This window comes from Oryzias latipes, chromosome 8, assembly GCF_053564925.1.
Source record: "Oryzias latipes strain Hd-rR chromosome 8, Olatipes_Hd-rR_3.1".
Taxonomy (NCBI): domain Eukaryota; kingdom Metazoa; phylum Chordata; class Actinopteri; order Beloniformes; family Adrianichthyidae; genus Oryzias; species Oryzias latipes.
Window position 1 is genome coordinate 19344720 of NC_136244.1, and position 17382 is coordinate 19362101.

General features: G+C 38.3%; 1 protein-coding gene across 5 annotated transcripts in view; it reads left to right on the top strand.

Moving 5' to 3' along the window:
• col5a3a (collagen, type V, alpha 3a) overlaps window positions 1-17382 on the top strand; it is a 42768-nt gene that overhangs the window by 18052 nt on the left and 7334 nt on the right. For all 5 annotated transcript variants that reach the window (XM_078951678.1, XM_011478058.4, XM_011478059.4 and 2 more), the window contains 39 exons: window positions 11-52; window positions 448-510; window positions 1668-1742; window positions 1920-2006; window positions 2141-2197; window positions 2419-2472; window positions 2590-2643; window positions 2749-2802; window positions 3271-3324; window positions 3571-3624; window positions 4572-4616; window positions 5649-5702; window positions 5873-5917; window positions 6068-6121; window positions 6412-6456; window positions 6944-6997; window positions 7332-7376; window positions 7659-7712; window positions 8213-8257; window positions 8386-8439; window positions 8533-8640; window positions 8850-8903; window positions 9224-9277; window positions 9378-9422; window positions 9571-9624; window positions 10061-10105; window positions 10225-10278; window positions 10373-10426; window positions 10604-10657; window positions 10922-11029; window positions 11311-11400; window positions 11538-11591; window positions 11746-11853; window positions 12107-12214; window positions 12309-12362; window positions 12515-12568; window positions 12663-12770; window positions 12969-13022; window positions 16592-16645. In XM_078951678.1, the coding sequence (XP_078807804.1) occupies window positions 11-52; window positions 448-510; window positions 1668-1742; window positions 1920-2006; window positions 2141-2197; window positions 2419-2472; window positions 2590-2643; window positions 2749-2802; window positions 3271-3324; window positions 3571-3624; window positions 4572-4616; window positions 5649-5702; window positions 5873-5917; window positions 6068-6121; window positions 6412-6456; window positions 6944-6997; window positions 7332-7376; window positions 7659-7712; window positions 8213-8257; window positions 8386-8439; window positions 8533-8640; window positions 8850-8903; window positions 9224-9277; window positions 9378-9422; window positions 9571-9624; window positions 10061-10105; window positions 10225-10278; window positions 10373-10426; window positions 10604-10657; window positions 10922-11029; window positions 11311-11400; window positions 11538-11591; window positions 11746-11853; window positions 12107-12214; window positions 12309-12362; window positions 12515-12568; window positions 12663-12770; window positions 12969-13022; window positions 16592-16645 (2403 nt within the window). The remainder of the gene's footprint in view (window positions 1-10; window positions 53-447; window positions 511-1667; window positions 1743-1919; window positions 2007-2140; window positions 2198-2418; window positions 2473-2589; window positions 2644-2748; window positions 2803-3270; window positions 3325-3570; window positions 3625-4571; window positions 4617-5648; window positions 5703-5872; window positions 5918-6067; window positions 6122-6411; window positions 6457-6943; window positions 6998-7331; window positions 7377-7658; window positions 7713-8212; window positions 8258-8385; window positions 8440-8532; window positions 8641-8849; window positions 8904-9223; window positions 9278-9377; window positions 9423-9570; window positions 9625-10060; window positions 10106-10224; window positions 10279-10372; window positions 10427-10603; window positions 10658-10921; window positions 11030-11310; window positions 11401-11537; window positions 11592-11745; window positions 11854-12106; window positions 12215-12308; window positions 12363-12514; window positions 12569-12662; window positions 12771-12968; window positions 13023-16591; window positions 16646-17382) is intronic.

The following is a 17382-nucleotide window of genomic DNA, read 5'->3' on the forward strand; positions in this document are numbered from 1 at the left end:
TTATTTCCAGGGAACCCTGATGGTGGGACCCCCGGGCCTTCTGGGTCCAGATGTAAGCCTGATGTCTTGATGAGGCTGAAAACTGATAACAAGCTATGTAAAAAAAGAAAAACAAGCTTTTCAAGTGTTCTTGAAAAGTCCAGGACTACTTAAAAAATAGAAAACTTATAATATATCCTTGCTGTGCAGTGATGACAATGAAAATACATCAAAAAGTGCATCATTCAGTTACTGAAGACAGGAAATTATAATGAAGTTGTCGCTGGATTAAAGAGCATCAGTTATTAAAAAAATAAAAGGATACACAAAACATTTCAAAAACATATTAGCAAAATTTAAAAGAAATTCCAGAAATTGACGGATAATTGAATTGTGATCTTACTTTTATTGAAAGTAGGATAAAACAGTTTTATGTTTGTCTTCATACTCTTTATGTTTTTTTCATAGGGTCTGCCTGGCCCAGCTGGACCAGTAGGCCCTCCAGGACCCAGAGGAGATCCAGGTGATATGGTGAGTAGGTCACAGGCTGAATTTTAAGTGGTTCTGTTTGACTGGAGTTTGGCCAGTCGACTTCAGGGTCTTACACAACTCAGTCAGTCGTGACCTTCAACGGAAACATGTCAGCTGGATCCCAATGTCCTGCTGATGACACAGATTTTCACAGATGAAAATTGATTGTGTTCTGTGTGACTTGGTTTTGTAATCGTGTGTCAATTTACTGGATGTTTGTGTTTTTGTGGAGTACATTACAAAGCATTAACCGATGCCTAGAAAATTATTGATTTGTATTGTTTAATTTTGTTGTTTACCATTAGTTTGTGACCCTTAATAATAAGGTTATATCGAATTTTCATTGCTATCCATTTATTAAATTTAGCGTAGAAGTGTCAAAATATATAGGAACAGAACTTAGGACTTTAATTGGTCTCCTAAGGGCGAAATTGATTTGTTACTATGGCAAAAAAAAAGATAGTAATATTAAGAAAAAAACATATTGACATGTAATAACAATTACAATAACACAGAGTTGACCAGTGTTTATATGTTTGATTGCAATCAAAAATAAATATTTGCTGGTCTTTTATAGTATTTGGTGGCAAGATATGATAATGCAGCCTCAGTCTTTAAATGACTAAAAAAATACTTTTAGCAGATTTTTAATCTTGTTGTATATTTGCATTTACATTAAAAATATTATCAGTTATATACAAAAAAGCACAAATCTATATGTAGTCATTCTTCTTCTACTTTCCTGATCACATGATTTTACTTGATTCAAAATAAACTGTTTTTCAGGAGAAACGTTTAGTCCCATTTGCTTGTTTCCTCAAGAAACTAACAATTGCTGCACTCTTTCTTCTGTTGTAAGATCATTAATATACAATATTTTAAATGAACAGTCCAAGTAATTTTTTTTAAGTCAGAGCTGTTTTGGCTGATGGAACAAACAATCTGCCAAAGAGATTTTCTCTTTAACAAGTCTTGACTTAAATTCATTTGTTGGCCATGAACCAGAGATAAATGCAGAACTTGCCTCTTTCCGATTCACTGTATTTTGCATAATGTCTGATTGTTCCTGTCATTGTTTTGTCTGCCCTCGTGACCTTAATTTAGAAACAAAACCCCAAGCTGTGATCCTTCACCTTTTATTTGCCATGTCTTTTTAGGGTCCTCCAGGACGCCCTGGCCTTGCGGGAGTTGATGGGATCCCAGGTCCTCCAGGGACCTTGTTAATGATACCTGTAAGAACTTAGAGCACAATGCAACAAGCTCCAGGATTTGTACACTCTTTCTGAATAGTGTGGTGTTGGGGCATGCCCACAAGGGGGGGCTGTGTGGTTGAACTTTATTTACATTTTGGGAATCCTGCTTTGGGACCTAATTTTTTAGTTAATTTTTTTCATTGCATTTCCCCCTAGTTTAAGTATTCAGCAGGGGATTCACAGAACGGACCAGTGATGTCTCCCCAAGAAGCACAAGCACAAGCTATTCTGCAGCAGAGCAGGGTATGCTTCATAAAGACCTGCAGTACGCTGCAGCACATTTTACAGCACTGCTGAAGTAAAATTTCAAAAGAAAAACTCAAACCTAAATAATTCATAATAATTATTGTTTTTTTTTTCCTTTTGTTTTTTCTAAGCTGTCACTTAAGGGACCTCCAGGTCCACTGGGTCTTACAGGGCGACCTGGCCCATTGGTAAGATGCTCTCGACAGACCATCTTTACATCACAGCTTATGGATTTTTCTGACCTTTGTCTTAACTTGTTCTACATGTCTTAGACTCAAATTCCCAACTCTTCTTTGTTTCATCCCCTGCTCTGACTTGTACAATTACCACTATAAATCAGTTATAGTTGTTATTTTTTCTTCCTGTTATATGATTTGTCAGGTGAAAAATGTTCACATTTGCTTTGTAGGGTGTTCCAGGAACATCAGGGCTCAAAGGTGATAGAGGAAACGACGGTCCCCCTGTAAGACTATCAATTGTCAATGCAGTTTTTCTTGTCCCAATATGAATTTCTCTTTGCCCCGGCTTCCGTTTTCTCACCTTTTTGCCAATTGTTTTGCCAATTTTATGCTCCATTTAGGGACCTCGTGGGTTGCCAGGCACCCCTGGAATTCATGGAAAGCCAGGGAAGAGGGTGAGAAACCAAGCTGATAAATATTCTCCATATTGTAATAAAGCACGCTGGGTTTAATTCACTTTGAAGCAGAGCCATGTCCTAACTGGATTGGATATTCCATAGGGCCATGCAGGTGTGGATGGGGGCCGCGGAGCTCCCGGGGAAGCTGGCTCTAAAGTAAGCTGTTTGCGATATCATTAAACTGTACTGTGCATTAATGATCACATTTTAATTAGCTGTTTCAGAAATCTATTGACTTTGTTAGCAAGGAAGTATTTTTAGATTCTTAGATCATTTACTCCACTTGAATAATTTAATCTCCATGTGCAAATGTGAACCTTCTAAATTATTTTTGAAGTTGTTAGTAAAGAAGCATCTCAGTACATAACAGCTGCATGATAAGCTGATAAATAAATCACTCTCCTGACACTGGGTCTGACAGAACACAGTCTTTATCAGTCCAAGCAGCATTTTAGAAGACCTACAGCTAATCTGAAAGCTCCTTCTGCCTAACAGCGTCAGAGCAGGTGGGAGTCTGTGCCAGGGGAGACTTTCAGAACAATTCAGCTAATGCTTACAAATTACCATATGTGCATGTGTGTGAATCTCAGGTATTGATGCACTTGTTGGATTTTTACTCCCCAGGGTGACAGGGGATTTGATGGTCTGCCCGGTCTCCCAGGAGACAAGGGACACAGAGTGAGTTTGATTTAGTAATTTGACATTGTTGCTCTTTTCTATAGTCATAGACATAGTAACACGATAGGCATGAATTCTTTACATGTCACCTGGTAGATGCTTATTTGCATACTGTGATTCTGGTGATTAGTGGGATTTCTATTATAACATTAAACACTAAGAAGTATCTGTTCAATATGCCTCTACTAAGGAGAAGCTGTCCAAAAAAAAATCACTAAGCTTGTGACTAATGCTTTTATCTTGTAGGGGGGCAGCGGAAAGCCTGGTCCTGCAGGGCCTGCTGGAGAGCCAGGAGAGAAAGTGAGAGCTATTCTATTCTTGCTTTGCCACAAATAATCCCCTAAAACCACTTTTTTTTAATGGTCTATTATTCTATCCTGCTGCTTTAGAAAAGCGAAACCTTGTTATCTTCAATCAACAAGTTATATATGCAGTAAATGCAAACGTAAGGAATCACAGATGTGAGCAGATTTTAAAGTCCAACTGATCATCTGTTAATCTATTGCAAAAGCGTTCCCAGTGGTCTTTAAATTAGGATTACTCCAAATAAAAAAAACTGTTTTGGACATAGTTTCTTTAGAGCGGCAGTAGTTAATTAAAAACTCACTTCAACGGTCCGGCCCAAAATCATCCATCAGTTCACACCCCAACCTAACATTAGCGTGCAACAAAAATGGTGAGCAACATTGGAGCTACTCAGCTGGACAGTTTTGAGCCAGCACGGATGAGAAAAACAAAGACATTCATGGATCTATTTGTCTGCAAGTGAATGCCTTGGAATATAGCAGAGCAGGGAGCATGTGGTTGTAGCACCTACGTCACATCTGTAATCCTTTTCCAATGGGATTTTGGTCTACTGCTAGATTTATAATGATTTGAATAAAGAAATACTCAGAAATGCAACTTTGAGCTTAATTTTATTTAAATATGTTCTCCATCAGGAGAAAAGTACCATAAGAACATGCCATAAAAAAAACAAAAACACAATTTTCATTGGGGTGGGTTTTTATTGAAATACATCCATAAACTCATTATTTTTTCAATTTTGAAATGTTTGCTTGAGTTCCTTCCCTGAAAGGTTTAGCAAATCCATAAAAACTAACTATAGAACTGGAAATATTGAAGCAACTAGACCAGTAAACATGTTTTTAATGATACATTTTTTCAAATTGTGTAATTTAAAATGCATCAAATAAATGCTGTATGAAGAATCTGTGTTAAATCTGCTTATTTGTCATAAATTTTAGGGACCTCAAGGACCTCTGGGCCCAAGAGGGCAACCAGGGGAACCTGTGAGTATCCACCTTTATATCTTTACCATATATGATAATGTTTCTTATATAAATGAAGAAAAAACATCTGGTGTTACTTGGTGTAAAAAGAAACAGTATGTGATTTCCTCCACAAACCCAGTGGATTGTGGGTGATCGCTGCCCTGAAGTTAAATTTTTACCCTGGTCGTAAAGCAAAAAACAACACAAATGCATAATCTGCTCTCCTTACTGCTTGAGCAAACCTCTTAAAGAGATGCTTCCTCAGTGTTTTCTCTACTGTTAACAGAGAAAAGGTCACTAGGAAAAAATTCTGAACACTGAGCCTAGACTCAAATTGTGTCACTCAGATTCTGCTTATGGTTTCCAAAAGTTAGCCACACCGCCAAAGAGGCTGTCATTGTTTTTGTGTATCTGCTGTGAATGCTGGCTAATTGGTTATGACTCATTCTCTATCTTTCTCCCAGTGGGCGAGGTTAGGGCTCAACAGGGTTCTGTCCTCTGAATGGACCACTCAGTGCTTGAGGAAATGGAGTTGCCATAAACTATGTTGGGAAAAGTCTGTTAAGCCACACAGCTGCTGCAAAGGAGAGGTCTTATCTGTTTTGCTGAGACAGGGGAAGGGATAGGAAAAGTGAGACAGCGGGAGACAAACACAAGACAGAAATTTGGTTGGTAGTGAAGGAGATGAAATAGATGGAAGTGAGGAAAGAGAATGGTGGCGAGGTAAGAGATAAAATCCTGGCCTGAATGATTATATTTCCATATCAATCACTCCCCGGGAGATCACAGATGTGGCTTTGGAACAGGTGGCTTGGCCAGCCTACAAAGAGGGAAGCTGACAAAAACAGATCACACAAACAGGCTGGAGCGGTCGTCGTGGCAAGCACAGACAAAACAGACACATGAGTGAAAATGAAAATTGACTGTCTCTGTTCACAGTTGATTTTTTTTCCTTTCTTATATTTTTTCTCCATGTCTTAGTATTTCAAACCTATTCATTTTCCTACAGTACAGATAAACTGCTGACTATCCGCTTTCTTTTGTCTAAAGGGCCCTAGAGGTCTTGTTGGGCCAAAGGGTCCCCTCGGCCCACCTGGGCAACCGGTAAGTCAACGTTACTTTGATTGGAATATCAAAGCAGTTCAGCCTCTTTATCATCATAAAAGGATCTGCAGTGCATAGAATAATCAATACACCTTTGAGGATAAACTAGAAAGCCAATTAAATATGTCAATATCCCATCTATTGTTTAATCTGTTTCTAATATCGGTCAGGGAATACGAGGAATCGATGGAGTGCAAGGGTCAAAGGGCAACCTGGTAAGTGTTCTACTTTATTAATAAATGGTTATATATTATTAACTTCAAATTACAGAAATATGCTCAAAGGGATATTTTTTAATATTTTCTTTTGAGATATTTGTGAAGTGAAAGCATTTGATTTAAAGGACATACTGTTTTACATGTCAGGGTCCACCTGGAGAAATTGGGCCTCCGGGTCAACAAGGCAGTCCTGGAGTGCAGGTAAGGATCTTACAGAAGATCTTTTATTCATATGAAGCAGCTCATTACATAATCTGTGCATTTAATAAGATATGATATCCATTTTCCATTATACTGTTTTTCAACTTCATACAAAAAGAAAGAGAATGTATAGGAAGTATTTGGAATCTTTACACACTTGATTAATTATTTAGTTTAAATCTAGCAAATTTCTTACCCATAAACATACAGACATAAAAGCCAAGCAAGATCTAGGAAACTAGCTATCTTCCATCCTTTTGACATGAAATCTGATGCATTTTTTTGCCCAGGGCTTTCCTGGTGCTCAGGGTCCAATCGGATTGCCAGGAGAAAAGGTTGAGTATATGTGTTTTGTTTAATTTTATGTATGTGACCCTCTTCATCATCAGATTCTAGAAAGAATGGGAACATGTGGGAACATGCTGGGAACATGTTGAATATGTGTATACGCGTCTATTGCACTTTGCGGATATATTATTTAAATTAACTGTTTTAAAAAAATTTTTTATAGCAGCTATGGCTAAGTAAAATGTCTCAGCATGAATAAAATAGAGTCTGAGGCGTTAAAGCTAAAGATTTGGGCTTTTGACCCCCGTCATTAAAAACTCTGGCTTAGTAAGACAATGTGACCAAATCCTCATTGACCCATATTTGGGAAAGACAAAGCTGAACAGGAAATCAATGCTAGGCTAATACACTAAGATTCAGATACCAGAGGGTCCTAGTCTGGTGCTATCCTGTATAGACTTCATGTTTTATTCCATGGGGATAGTGGTATATTTTCTTTACACTGAGGATATTTCCTCTTTGTGTGTCATTTAGGGTCCACAGGGGAAACCAGGTATACTGGGACTGCCAGGCATTGATGGCCCTCCTGTAAGTAAGCGGTCAAACATGCATGTGCACTAAAAATATCATAATGTGGTGCTCATTAATAATGTAAGAATATGAAAGCCCTGATGCAAAAAACAAGTTTCAATGGTTTAATACTATACTAGCAATAAATCTTAGGGGTCAGATTTGTTATGCATTGCTGGTTCAAACCATTACAAAGACTGAATTTATGAAAAACAAAATTTAGTTTCACTTGTGAGACTTAATAAAGCCTAATTTGTGTCACTGCAGCCGTGTTTGCTCTCTATCCTTAAACATTAAACATTGAATTAGAACAGGTGTAGATGTGCAGTCTGATACTGGTTTGGTTTTTCAGGGCCACCCAGGAAGAGAGGGCCCCCCAGGAGAAAAAGGTTTACAAGTGAGTGTCTTTTCATCTGCAGTGTCACAATGTCATAGGCAAAATATAACTGCAGTCAAATATATGATCTTAAACTTTGAACAGTTCCATCACAGTTTGGCTTGACATTTGTACCATTTTGTTTCTAAAATGTCATCGTTTCCATAAAGTGTTTTCATGCAGAACCTCCTTAGAGACAATTTGGTTTTGTCCTACCATAAATGATTGGACTCTGTGAATGATTGCACTGGTCTTTGAAACCTAAAAAAGGCTTTTTTTTTTCTGTGTGCTGCATTCGTGTAGGGTTTACCAGGCTCACAGGGCCCTATCGGGTACCCAGGCACTCGTGGAGTCAAGGTGAGACATAAACGCATCACAATCTCGGACGTAATGTCCACTGAAACATTTATGTTCTCATTCTTTTTATTCTGCCAGTATGGCTACCTGTGATGGACAAGCTGTTTGAGTTGATAACTGACATGTGACAGGTGGGGGAAGAACAACCCGGTCCTCAAAGGGACTGCTACCAACAGAGTGGAGAGTATTTGACATGTAGGACAAATGGAGTCGAGCAGAGCTTTGTGTGTGTGGGGGAGTGCACAAGTCTGTTTTGATTGAGTAGGCTTTGACCAAGTGCTTACTCTTTGTTTTTTATGTTTGTGGTTCATGACCTAACATACTTGATCTCTTTTTTTGTCATTAGAATGAAATGAGTGTTATGGTCGAAAAAAAGCTTTACTATTGGTGGAAAGGAAGTCTTATACTTTGAAACCCTTTAAGAAATGCTGGTGTGTAACTGACAGTGTTCTTTTTTTGATCGACTCTTGTTATCAGACTTTTCTTCTGTATTTTCACAGGGAGCAGACGGAGTCAGGGGTATGAAAGGTAGTAAAGGAGAAAAGGTGAGAGAAGCAGATAGTCTCAGATAACTTGTCAAATTGAGATAATTGACTAGAATGATCCCTTTCAAATGATCCATTACAGTTTAAAAATAGCTGTCTAAAATGTGATTTTTTTCATTGCTTTACAGGGAGAAGATGGTTTCCCAGGGATAAAGGGTGACATGGGCATCAAAGGAGACAGGGTGATAATTCTGTCTGATCCTGAGCCTTTGTGTTATTATTTTACAGAAGATATCAAATTTTTGGTGAACCTTTAAACTGATTATTTACTGTAGGGCGACAATGGAGCTCCAGGTCCACGTGGAGAAGATGGACCTGAGGGTCCAAAGGGTCAAACAGGATCTTTGGGAGATCCAGGAGCTCCAGGAATAGCTGGAGAGAAGGTATTTCTCTGAGAATAATTGATGTCTACAACTGCAACACAAGACAATAACTAGTCTCTACAGCTGACAGCTAGGGTCGGCTCTATGTCATCTCTGTGTGATCAATTCTAAGGGTTATGCAATGTTTCAAAATGGCTTAAGCAATAAAACCCCACATTTGTGGCTATGTATTTTCCCATTTGGTGATTTTTGTGTGTGTTTGTGTGCAGGGTAAACTTGGAGTTCCTGGATTGCCAGGATATCCAGGAAGACAAGGCGCTAAGGTGATGCAACATTGTTTAGCTTCCAGTGTTGCTTTATGTGTCCACATGTTCTAAGATTTTTAGGCAGCAAGACGTGTATTTGTTTGCTGTTTGATTCAAAATAACAAATGATGGATGACCATGTTTAGAACGCTATTTTATTTATAGTTTAGTAGTGACATCAATTCATTACAAGCTGATGAATGGCGCATGTAGGGCTTTGGATTTGATTTACTTTAATTTGATACAGTGGGTAATTATAAGTTAATAAGACACGGGGGGAGGGGGGATGTGTGATAAATGGAGGGCTCAGGCTGATTAACCTCCACTTGTGTGTGCAGGGATCACTGGGTTTCCTGGGGGCACCCGGGGTCCTAGGAGAAAAGGGGCGAAGGGTGAGAACTATACTAACTTTAACTGTTCTAATTATGTTTTGAACTGAAAAAATAATGAAGCTGGTGATTCGTGACGAATTATTACTGTCTGCAATTTTAGGGTCCAGCTGGTCAGCCAGGTTCTGGGGGCCAAAGAGGTCCTAATGTAAGTATTGTAATCTTTCACTGAAAAATATGCTAAGCCCCTCTACGACAGTTAAACTTTGTAAACCTATCGTGAATCATATTAACAACATTTTAAGTCCTACTCTAAATAATTTATGTCTTTGTCAAATCCTTATGCGTTTTTCTAGGGAGCTCGGGGAGGAAGAGGTGCAAGGGGGCCGACTGGAAAGCCTGGTGAAAAGGTGAGCTCAGATGTGTGAACATATTGAACTTATTGAGCCCCTTCCCTATAAAGATATGCATCAACCGGATTGAAGCTGATTGTTTGACATGTCATTTTCCACAAAAGGTTTGTGTTCAGTGAGGGTTCTGCAGCTTACACTCTTAGCAACAATGGATTTCAGAAAACATGAAGTAGGGTGCTTGGAGAGCCGCCCATATGTTGAAGAGTCCTTGGGAAAGACACTGAACCCCACTTTGCTTCTGTGGTGCGGCATTCGGCAGCAGAGCCGCTGCCATCAGTGTGTGAATGTGAGTGTGTGAATGGGTGAATGTGACTATGAAACGCTTTGGGCCTTCGTGAAAGGCATTAAAGCACTATACAAGTATACATGATTTACCATTAACTATGTGGTTTTAACTGTTTTTCATTTGTGTTCTTCTTTGAACTCTTGACAGGGATCAGCTGGCCAAGATGGTCCTCCAGGATCTCCTGGAGAACAGGTATACTTTTGCTTAATTTTCAGTGCTTACAGTGAGTGAATTATATCATAAATGGAAAAGCTAAAGAGTATTTTGTAGTAATAAGTTGTTATTTAGACCAGCTATGTTTTATTTCCTAGGGTCCTCAAGGACCACAGGGAAGAAATGGTGAAACAGGACCCAAAGGGCCAAATGTGAGTGGGTCAAGTATATTTTCACTGATTTGCTATTGCTATTTCCTCGTTGTTCAGTTTATTTGCAGTGTTGCTTAAAAAAGTTTTTTTTCAGGGACCCCCAGGAAAAGATGGATTGCCGGGCCATCCAGGTCAAAGAGGAGAACCGGTGAGTCAAATTTAAAAGATCTTTTTATGTAACACAAAGATATTTCAAATGCAGGGTTTATGAGCTATTTGTCCTTAATATAGCTAAAGAAACTGCAATTATACAAGCATCTGTGTGTTCTGCCTATGATGTATTTCTTTGCTTAGGGCCACTAGACACACTTGTTTTTTTCTTCAGGGCTTTCAAGGCAAAAACGGACCACCAGGCCCCCCAGGAGTTGTTGGACCACAAGTAAGATGATCACCTTAGACATTTGTTTTTTATTTTTAGTGGAACATTTCCTTTTTTCAGCCTTCAAAAAAGAGATGGAGCTACTAGAAGTTATCAATTCAAGACAGTTTTCAGACATCACACAGCTAGATTTTTGGAACTAAAATCCTATTTGGAACTGGCTTACATTTTGACATCTCATCCATATAGCTCTAAGCCATTTTACAGACTGTCTGTTGCTGTTATATATTGTGTTTGTGTGTTGAGAATCATTGCTGTCCACAGGGAAAATCTGGTGAGATAGGGCCAACTGGAGACAGAGGGCATCCAGGTTCACCAGGACCACCAGGTGAGCAAGGTTTACCAGGAACTGCTGGAAAGGAGGGTGCCAAGGTGAGTATTGTTTCTTTGTATTGTTGGAACCAAGTTATCACTCCCTCTCAGTCATGGCTGAATGTCTTAAACTGTAGCAAAATCACATTACAATCTCTAAATAAAGAAGAAGGAAAGAAGGAAACTTCTTTCTGGTGCGTCTGTTGTTGCTCATAAAACACAATAACTAAGTGCCAGAAACTAGTTGTTGTGTTTTATGACTACTTAAGGGTCTTCTGTTAGGTTTTCAGCTACAAAACCTTTTATCTTAAAAATATGTTTGTGTAATGTGTGGGTTCAAGGGGGATCCAGGACCCCTAGGAGCCTCAGGAAAAAGTGGCCCTCCGGGACTCAAAGGCTTCAGAGGGACCAGAGGGACCCCTGGAGCAGTGGTAACGCATACTTTTAGATATCTGACATTCTGACTTTCTCTTTCTTCAAGTAAGAAACTTACTTGAAATATCTTGGTTAAAGTTCACATCTCCAAAGCTTTTATAAAAAATTTAACTCCCATGGTTTGTCTCTCCAGGGTCCTGCAGGTCTGAAGGGAGGGGAGGGTCTGCCTGGTGTTGCAGGAGCTGCTGTAAGTTTATTATATGAAACTAACCATGTACCCTACGCTGTCACAATGGTACATAGAATGCTACAACACACAAGGCACCAGCCTGTTTCCATAGTGATTCATGATCATGACCAGTACATTAAATAACGGAGTGATTCATGCCTTTTATTTCCAGGGGGCCACAGGAGAAAGAGGCCCTGCTGGTCCTGCTGGCGCTATTGGCCAGCCAGGACGGCCTGGCAGCGTGGGTCCTGCTGGGCCGATGGGAGAGAAAGGCGAGCCAGTAAGATCTGGAAATTTTCTAATTTTATTTCACAAGAAGCAATTCTTTAAAAAAAAAAAAGTCACTCCAAGTTTGCCATGTAAAAGAGATCAAAGAAGAGCTAAAGAAGATAACTCTAAAAAGATCGTGCTTGCTTCAAGGCAAGTTAAATAGTTGTAGCATTAATCAATGTGTCAAGCTGTTATATGAAGACAACAGCAATTGGCACGGACGCATTTGGAAGATCTGTACTGTTTTTGCATGTGCTCTTCAGGGAGAGAAAGGAACAACAGGGCTGGCTGGACGTGATGGGGAGCCAGGACCTGCAGGACTGCCAGGGATTGCAGGGCCTCAAGGGCCTCCTGGCGAGGATGGAGACAAGGTAGTCACATTGGATAGTAGGTGTAGGATGCAGCTCAGCTGTAAGACATTCACTCATAATTTTTGATCATAATTTTTCTCATTCGTCTGTGCAGGGAGAGACAGGAGGACCTGGCCAAAAGGGTAGCAAAGGAGACAAAGGAGAAGCTGTTAGTAAACACATTTGTGAACAGTTGCAACATAAACTCCTCATCTTGCATCAGATAATAATTGGTTAAAACGAGTTAATTCCCAAACAGGTAAAGTGTTGAAATTGTGCCTCCTAAGGTCAGTGTATTTAAACAAGGACCTTGTTTTTTAGGGGCCTTCTGGACCTGCTGGCATTCAAGGACCTGTGGGTCCACCGGGCCCATCCGTAAGAACAATGAATGAAAAATGATATTTTATACACATCATCTTGTGACCACTGTTATGTTTTTCGCAGCGTTGATTGTATGCAAATGTTTCAGGGTGCAGATGGAGAGCCAGGTCCTCGAGGGCAACAGGGTCTGAATGGACCAAAGGGAGATGAAGGACCACGGGGCTTTAAGGGGGCATCCGGTCCCTCAGGACTGCAGGTGTATATCACCAAGTTCCTCAATGAATAGCTTTACATTATCTTATATTTATCAATTAGTTCAAGTAATTGTGGCTTTTTGGTCCCTATGGTAAAGAATGAAGTCTGTAAGACAAAAGATTTCGGGACTTTATAAAACATATAATCATATTTCATATACTATGATTTTGTCGCCTCATCACTGTCTTTTTTTTTGCAGGGAATGCCAGGACCACCAGGGGAGAAAGGAGAAAGTGGACATGTTGGCTCAATGGTAAGCACTGCTTGCTAATCTCCACCCATAATCTATTCTATAGATTATGGGTATTTTAGTTAAGACTATTGCCCTTAACAGTTTTAGAAATAGGATCTATCAGAGTTATATTAAAATGTGAAAAATTGAAAAGTGAAAGTGCAAAAAATCAAAGTACTTAAATTCAAATGGGTTTGTAATAAACTGTTTACTGCCCCATGAATGCATGAGTAGAGCCGACTATAAATTAGCCTGCTGTTGTGTATTTTATCTGAGCTGTGGGCGTTTTCTTGGCGATAGGTGGTTAAAGAAAAGAAGCTGTAAACATAAATTAGTCTGCATAATTAAAAACAAAAAGAATGTGTACTTGCAGTACCGTGAGTATTAGGCACCTCTCATCTTCTGCAGTATTTATATCTTGTAAGTTCTTCTACATATGCATTGGCTTTGTGGTGGACTTGTAAATTTAAACTAGCACTGCTGTTAGTCAAGAAACTGAATTCTAAGTCAGATATGCTCTGTAAACTCTATGCTGTAGTCAATGCATGCCAGCCTATTAAACTTTGATCAGTCGACCAACTATTTACCTAATTAGCAACAGCTGTGCCTTTTATGCTGCTTTGTGTCAAACCTGTGAGCCAACTCTTTTCCTCTGCTGATAATCATTGACATTGACTCATTCAGCGTTAGTTTGTTCCCCTCAAGGTGGCAAAAATTGTTCTAATTTGTAAATATATTTTAAACATTTAGGCTTTGTGTTGTCACACGCTTATTCAAAAAAGCAGCTTTTTCTCTGAGAACACCTTCAAGAAATACAAACAACACTGACTGCAGTACAGCTTCTTGGAAATATTCATTAGCCCTGCATGTTAACCACTTCATCTTCAGTGTTACCGGCACAAGCAGCATTTGCAAAATATGGACGAGGGTTCCATCTCACATTCCATTTTGAGAGGAATAAATCTTTGCCCCCCCCAAAAGAAAAACATTGCATAAAGATTAACAGAGGTGTCAGACATGAATTCAGTGTGTCCTAAGTGATAATTTTTCAAACTTTACACTACGGTTAATTAATGCTTAGGAAATTCTCATGAGATTTTACAGCATTTTTGAAGGGTTAAGTCAAGCTAAAAACATTAAGTAAAACATAACTTACCTTTAGCTTTCTAACTCCGAGCAAACGACCATAGTAAATGATTACTTCAGACATTATTAAGGCTTTACATCTACATTAAATAACATGTTGTTGATATGACATAATGCAAAGGAACTGCATAGAAAAACACTTATTAATGCTTTGAACAGTTTCAGGAAAGGTTGAATAGTAAACTAGTGCTGTTATGCAATTCATTTGTTTGAGCGATTCATTAAACATGACCTGTAATTATTAATTTAATTAATGTTTTATCTAACCTAATAATTGCGGTGCAGAACCACATTTTGGGTATTTTCATTTAAATTCATGACATCGACGCACGAGGGGTTCAAAATACAACTAAAAGTGCCCTTTTATGAAGTTTTTCCTATTAAAACAGACTTCCAACCTTTACTTTTACAGCAGGAAGGGGGATTATTTTCAAGCTCGAACAGTTAGAAAAACAAAACAAGAAAAAACCATCAGATCAAGAGTGCTCTAATTTAGTAGGAAAAGTAGGAACACTTTTCTGAGCAATCCAAAAACATTTACCACTGACCTCTTATTAATGCCTGACATATTCTATTCCACAGTTTATAATCCCATGTGATCAGCCCTCTGCGTTAATTTATGACAACGGACACCTTGTCTGGGTTTATCCTACATAATAGAAAAAATTTGTGGTTTTAAGGCTTTGTTTTTAGTTAATTCGGTAAAAACTACAAAGTCACACATTTATGACATCTCAGCAGCTACGTACAAGGACCATGTCTATGACAGGGACAACAAGAGCAATATAAGATTATCACAGTCCAAATAAAATGTTCATGCAAGTTAACAGTTGAATCCTTGTTTTATATTTGAGAACACAACAATATTTATAGGTTAGAAATTATATTTACGTGATTAAAAAAAAAACCTGTAAAATGGCTAATTGCAATTAATGCAATAATTTGACACCTGTATAATAAACATTAGTTAACGGCTCACTAATGAATTAAATAATACACTTATTAATGCAAAGTAATAATAAAACTGCTATTATTGATTAGTTAATGCTTTATTAAACATGAACTAACAGTAATAGTGTTACCAAAATACATATTTATGCAAATATGTTAACACTGAGCCTAAAGCTATTTCTGTATCTTCCCCAAAACTTGCATTACAAAAGCATTTGACTTAGCATGCAATAAAAAGGAATCCACATGCAAGATTAGGTAACACTGACTTTGGCTCTGCTTCATAAAAAAGTGGACACTAACAAACTGAAATGATTTGGTAAATAGACCTATAAGAGCCACATCATAATGAGACTGATATACACTTGTAATGACTTTTGAAGGTCTAGTTAGTTCTAAGCGTCGTACCAAGGGTGGATTATATCTATGAATATCACTGATGCAAAAAAAAAGGTGAGTAAGGTGAACTATTTAAGTCTTAATGCTTTAATAATTTTCCCATGTTTTTATGTGTGATGGATATGTAATTAATACTAGGAATTTATATGGATTTAAGCTGAAGAACAGATGATTCAAAAAATGAATATGGCAGTTGTGTATGCAAGAGGAAAGAAAAGGATAAAAAGAAAAGCTGTGACAGAAATGAGACACTGGAGCAATGGAGTGGAAGGAAGAGGCGGGGCACTCATTGTGAGCAGGAAGATGGTGTGACAGCTGCTAATCAGATTAGCCTCAGCCTTGGCTGTCTAATGAGCATCCTCCTTTGTGACAGTCATCGCACAACGCTGTCAGCCATGAACAAACGCTCAACAAGATTCTCCAAAGCTCCCCTTCTCCACAGTCAGATTAGGGAGGGAATGCATTAAAAATGGAATCAAAACAAGTAGGAGAGAGAGGAGAGATGCTAAGAACTCAGTGGGAAAGTTTGATTCATGTGACAGTGTTGCAGATCACAGAGTTTTCCCTCTTTAACGCTTGAGTATCTCCTGCCTGAAGGATGCGCGTGTCTTCCAGTCCCATATAGTATTTCCCTGGGCAGGTAGCTGTTTCTCTTTTTCAGTGTCATTTTCTCAACACAAAACTTCCTCGAAGACTTCTGAATTATTCAGAGAACAACTTAACATCTACACAAAAAAAATTGAAGCTAAGCACTGTTGGGATTAATTGCTTGGCGTTATCTTGGGCTTCATTGACGAGTCAAATCACAAGTTATCCCTGGGTTTGCACATCACAGGCTAGAGGTTTCTTTTTAATAAGAGAGAATAAGAGAAAAGTGGTGGGAGGCTAAAACGAGAGAGTCACAGCCTGTATCATATTGAGGATAATGACCTGTCTGGACATCTTCATCATGTCAGTGTGATAATGTTCTTAGACACTGGGCCATTGCAACGGCAGTTCTGCATGGCTAACATCTAACTCTTACTTTACCAAAAAGCACTTGCAGTTCATTTTAGAGACTGTTTAAGAAAAAAAAATCCTTTCTTTTTTTTCAGGGACCTCCAGGACTGCACGGTCCACGAGGCCCCCAGGGACCCATTGGTGGAGAGGTAAACAAATGTTTTAGTCATATCTTTATATATATTCCTAATTTTAAAATTTGCTTATATAGCACATGCAATATATTTATTCACCATTGGGACCAAGAGAAATAAATTCAGGCATTACTTTAGCATTGTTTATACAAATAAGGGTAGTCATACTAATTTTTAGAACACAAACAGAAATGTAATGTTTTATTCAAAATATTAAAACAGAAAAAAAAAACATTTCAGCTAAGCATTACAGACAGCAATTTGTATCTTATTAAGTGGTTTTATAAATGCACCTACATGCTTCATTTCCTTTGGTAATGCAAAATCAGCACTGCCAGCATTACCATATATTCAGATTAGCCCTTCCCAAAGAACAATTATGTGTTATTTTACACAGTTTCAGTACCTAACATCTTTGATTCTGTTTTTAAATTGTTTAAATAAGATAAACCATGTATGCATATTAGCCTGTAGTTTAATTGTAGTTGTATTTTCTTTTAAAAATTATTTTAGACAGTTGTCAATGTGGATTGTGTTAGAGGTGGAGTTTTCTAATCCTTCCATACAATAACATTAGAATTTATTGTCTCAAACACTTGATTTTTTTTAGCATTTCTCCTATACCTCGCACAAAATGTGTCTCATTTTTATGCTTTAGTTTCACCTTAGATCTTCTCAAACCTGGAGTTATTAAACTGTTTTTGAATATTTTTTCATGTGTGAGAGTTATATTTGCGACAAAGAAAAATAGT